A 5088-nucleotide genomic window follows, 5' to 3' on the forward strand; every position below is an offset into this window, starting at 1 on the left:
AGTCATATTTGCTTCTTATAAAACATGAAATAGGCCTTGACTATCAGAGCCCGGGTAAAAAACTGGGTGTTGCCCTTCTCCTTCCCACCTCAGCGGGGGTAACTCTCTAGTGAGACGGGCCCTCAGCTTTGGTACCGCTACTTATCCTTCTGGTCTTGCTTTTTTGTGAAGCTTCACCCTTCTGCTGATCTCGTTAGAGCAGCTGGGGACAGGTAGGGTGTATTGCTCCACTGATGAAGCTGGTGAAAAATCAAATCTTTGTGAAAAGCAACCCAGGTAACTGTTTCCTCCGAAGTTTCATTGGAAAAAAATTGAGTTGCATCCTGAGAGCTGTCGTTCTTGCAAAAAGTGACATTCTCCTGCTGATGTGTAAAGTGTGTCTTCTGGGACAGCACAGTGTGCCTTTTTGCATTTTGAAGTATGAAGTTTTACCTCAACAATATGAAAATTGTTCACAGCCAAATTTGTATCTTTCCGCACAGAACTGTTTTGTGGGTAAAACAAAAATCACAAAGTGACTTAGTGTCAGTTTACACAGCTCAGACTATTTGTTCAGTACTTCTGAAACTGGTAGTGACATGGAGGGCAGAACTTGAACAAACTACGCAAAAATATGAGGAATTTTTAAAGGTAATTCTATACGTGCGGTTTTTATTGTAAGTATAGGCATATTCCTCCTACCATAACTGATCATTTAAAAAAATATATAAAAAATGACATCATTAACCATTTCTTCCTGTAGGTCAGAGAAACACTAGCAGCCGAAACAGGACTCAGTGTGCGAGTTGTCCAGGTCTGGTTTCAAAACCAAAGAGCAAAGGTAGGTTGTTTGTCAGGTTCTCAAAAGTAAGATGCAAATTGTCCTCCAGCACAGATTTCTTCCTCCCCTGGATGTAGCACAGAGATCCCAGGACTGAACCGCGCGTGTTTGGCATGCACTGCTGCCTGCCTGCGTACGAGAAAGGCAGCTTTCAAAGAGACGTTAAGTTCGTGTGCTCAAAGCAACATAGATTTTTTATGCAAATATGAACTGGAGAGTGAAATGTTTAAGCTTAGAAATGAAACCAAACCCACAGTGGGGTGTTCATGAATATAAAAGGTCTGCATTAATTGATTTGATGTTTGCAGAGAGTTTTGTAAGGAAACAAAATCATTGCATTCAGAGCTGTGAGATTGTTCTGTTCTTCCTCTTCTATTCAGATGAAAAAACTAGCGCGAAGGCATCAGCAGCAGCAGGAGCAGCAAAACTCGCAGCGACTAGGGCAAGGTAGGGGATTTGTGATGAAGGCAAAGCAAGGGGAAAAGAACCTGCAAGTTTTCCTGAAGTGCCGTTCCCTAATAATCTCTTAAGTACAGCCATACAGGGTATGCACAAGTCCGTGGATAATGGGTGCCATCACCAGTGGAAACACACAGGGGTTCTGCCTCTGAGTGCCCACCCCAGGTTATCCCAGAGTTCTCCCATGGGCCAGACCCTGGAGGTGCTTATACAGAAGCTGTTACCTCCTTTCTAGAAGAAATGTGCAGTACAGAAGTCTTCAGGAGGCTCAGTCCAGGTAGATCCTCCCTTTTGTCTTCTCCTGAAGCAAGGGGGACCATGCTCAGCTGGGCATCTGCAGGCACCTCGCAAGAGTGTCGGCATCGCTGCCCCAGCCAAGGCACAGGGAGCCCCTCTCTGCTCCGGCAGCTGCCTGGCCCCTGAGGCAGCAGTTCTTCAACTCCCGAGGCCTTGCAGTCTCAAATCCTCCTCTTTACGCAGAGCCAGAAAGACGGGTACGAGAATAGCAGGGCTATGTCACGCACAGGACGGAATTTGGGAAGATATGGTCCAGCACTCAGGAGCTCCAGAAGTGATACAGTTAGAAATGACAAGTCGTTCACCGTACTGCTCAGGGTTGTACTCTCAGATGAAATTTGGAAGGCTCCTCTGAATGCCAGGACACACGGAGCTGTGTTCACTCTGCGCTGGGGTTCGGTATTGCCGTTGATGCTGCTGTCTGCTGCCTCGTTGTTCCTCAGCAGTGACTGCTCTCCTGTTTGCTTTGCAGAGGTAATGTCCAACCGAATGGAAGGGATGATGACATCTTACACGCCACTTGCACCACCGCAGCAGCAGATTGTAGCAATGGACCAGAGCAGTTATGGCACAGACCCGTTTCAGCAGGGTCTTACCCCTCCACAAATGCCAGGCGACCACATGAACCCGTATGGTAAGGCACGCGTCATTCTGCCGCATCAGAAATAGCAGGGTTCGCACGCTGCTTCACACTCCACAGGGGCAGTAGGGTTACTTGCTTTTGTAATGCTTTTTCTGGGATTTGTACCAGTCAGTTTTGTGTGTGTATTTTCATGTACACGTAAGGGAGTAGAATAGCTCTTCCCAGGCTCTGGACACCCTTCAGAACTATTTCACAGCATAATTCTGATAAATGATAAACCAAGCAATATGACCTCTCCAGCTCCACTTTTTTAAACCACTGTCCAAGTCACTGAAAAATAAACAGTACCGAATTCTAGCTCCCTCACAAGTTTTTCCTTTTTCTTAGAAGCTTTGGGAAAACAGTGTCTTCAATAAAGGGAAGTGATCTATTAATTCCAAAATCAGTAAGGACCCCTGTAAGATCCCTCAGATTGGGTGCATGGATTTGTTGAAGGACAGTTCTTGAGCTACTAAGAGATGTGTTACCACAGGATATTTTTCCTGCTTAATTTTGTTCTCTGCCCAAAATCCAGATGATGGTTTGCTTTCATGATTTCCTGACCACACGCCGTCAATTGGATAGGTACACCCAGCTCGTCCCAAGTGTTAAATCCCTAGTAATTGATTCTGGACAATTGCAGTGTCCAGAATTTTAAATAAATTGTAAGAGCGTTTCTTAGACTGTGATTATTGGTCTTGCTGTAGCCCACCGGGGCCTGTTACTTCAGGCTCGTTTCTGCTGACCAGGAGCACTTCACTGTAGAGGTCCATGTGCACGTTGCTTGCGTGAGCACAGCATGCACAGGCCAACACACCACCTGCTTTGGGGCTGTGTTACTACTTGTCCTGCCGAGACAAGTCCACAGTACGCACCGGGCAGTTTGGTAAATCCTGTAAGGAGCTGAGGGCATCTGAAGTGCCAGCGAGCATGAGATGGCTTGTGGGTTTGTTGCTAACTATTTGCTTGGCTTTCTAAGGAAAACTCCTTGAGAGGCAGGTTCTGTGCCCCCAAAAGAGCACATGAGGTACCACAAAGCCATTCTGAATGAGAGCATGAGGAGAAAGAGCCCGACTGATACCTTCTTAGTGCTCACAGGACTGGAGCTAGAGCTCTTTCTGGTACCTTAGCAGGTGAAATAAGCTGAAATCTTAGTTGCTAAGGGAAATAAAAGGTGTTGCTCCAAACCAGCCCCAAAAAGAGTGGAATTTTCTGAAATGAAAGCACCTTCACAGCAGCAGCTCACTCGAGGCCAGGGAAGCTGCATCTCCTGGGTCCCGTCACATTCATAGATGTGTCTTTCACCTTGTGTCAGACCATCACTGGTCATGGCTCTCAGACAGCTTTTCCTTGTCGCGGGCACTCGATGTCTGGTCCCACCTTCCTCGGCAGCCCCGGTGCCGCTGTGAATGCCAGATCACAGCTCACAGGGGGTCGGGGACCTGCTCCTCCTCCGCCCCGTTTGCTCCTGTTGTCAGCCAAGACTCTCTTTTGTGCTGCTGACTGAAGTATAAATTAACTCTTGGCAGATTTGAGCAGCTCTGCAGCCAGTTGAACTCTGCAAATTGGTTGCCAGCCTTCCTCTTCGTAGGCCAGACGCTTAGAGCGAAATTACGTTAACGGATAAAAACAAAACCAGGAGCATTCCCTTTTGCTGCAGCGCGCAACACATGAGTGTCCGTGTGTACTGTGTCCTCCTCTGGCTGCACAGAATCCAGCTTAACATATACGTTTCATTTGCAGGAAACGACTCCATTTTTCATGATATCGACAGTGATACCTCTTTAACTAGCTTGAGCGACTGTTTTCTTGCCTCTTCCGAAGTTAACTCCATGCAGGCTAGAGTAGGAAACCCCATTGACAGGCTGTACTCTATGCAGAGCTCGTATTTCGCCTCATGAAAATAAAAGAAAACAAACAGCCGGCGTATATTTAGCCAGTGACTTTTTCCAGTGCAGACTCTACAGCCATATGTTGCCCAGCTCTTCCTTCACAGTGACTCCTGCTGCCTCTGGACTGCAAAGAGCATTTTTAGGAAGACTGTATCTGTGTGCATATATGTGTATGTATGTATATATATATTAATACCTACCTACATACATACATATATATATACAAAATGCATCCACCAGTCCCATCCCCTTGATTCCCAGTTTGCACCAGACCACTAGACAAGCACGGAAGGAACAGAAGACCCTGCTCGTCAGCAGCCTTTGGTTTGGTTTGAGCTCATCGTTGTAAAGGAAATGGATTTTGTGGAAAGTAGACCTTTTCCTCCTTTCTCTCTTCCTTTCTTTTGGATGTTTAAACTTTTTTTTTTTTTTAAAGCCACTGATACTGACATCAGTCGACCATATGACAAATAAATCAAAGAAACTGGAGATTCCTCCCTTTTCTTACTGCATGATTCATACTATGTTGTGGATAAATTGCCATTTGAACTGTGAGAAGTTAATGTAAATGTGACGTTCGACATTTGTTTCCTTTCTACACTTTTTCTACATAACCTAGATCTGCTCATTAGTTTATAGCCCTTATGCATATGATACTGGGGAAACTGGTTAACAGTAATATTTGTGCAGAAAGCCAGTGATTTCATAATAAGAAAGGTCTATGACCCTGGAGAGGATATGCATGTTAGGGACAGAGGCATTTAGGTTAGTATTGATCTTAAATAATTAAAACTAAAGGTGCTTACCAGACAGAGTTTTATTTAATTTTTTTTAAGCGTGAGAGTGAAACATTTACACTTGTTTGTAAGTATTACAGTGCTGAATTTCGAGTCTAGACCATGATTGGCAAACATGTGTTGTTCATTCTGTTCTGTTTATTTATGTTTTGCATGAGGCATAAATGTGCTATGCTCCATTGTCCATCTGGAATAATTAAG

The 5088-nt window shown here is 45.1% G+C and overlaps 1 protein-coding gene across 1 annotated transcript in view; it reads left to right on the forward strand.

The window, feature by feature from the left end:
• LMX1B (LIM homeobox transcription factor 1, beta) overlaps positions 1 to 4483 on the forward strand; it is a gene marked incomplete at its 5' end in the record, with an annotated part of 8801 nt that extends 4318 nt beyond the window's left edge. Inside the window, 4 exons of the mRNA XM_010132539.1 lie at positions 743 to 820; positions 1201 to 1267; positions 2049 to 2210; positions 3942 to 4483. Coding sequence (XP_010130841.1) covers positions 743 to 820; positions 1201 to 1267; positions 2049 to 2210; positions 3942 to 4099 — 465 coding nt within the window. The remainder of the gene's footprint in view (positions 1 to 742; positions 821 to 1200; positions 1268 to 2048; positions 2211 to 3941) is intronic.
• Between the last annotated feature and the right edge of the window lie 605 nt (positions 4484 to 5088).

Source organism: Buceros rhinoceros, unplaced genomic scaffold (genome assembly GCF_000710305.1).
Source record: "Buceros rhinoceros silvestris isolate BGI_N320 unplaced genomic scaffold, ASM71030v1 scaffold19953, whole genome shotgun sequence".
Classification (NCBI taxonomy): domain Eukaryota; kingdom Metazoa; phylum Chordata; class Aves; order Bucerotiformes; family Bucerotidae; genus Buceros; species Buceros rhinoceros.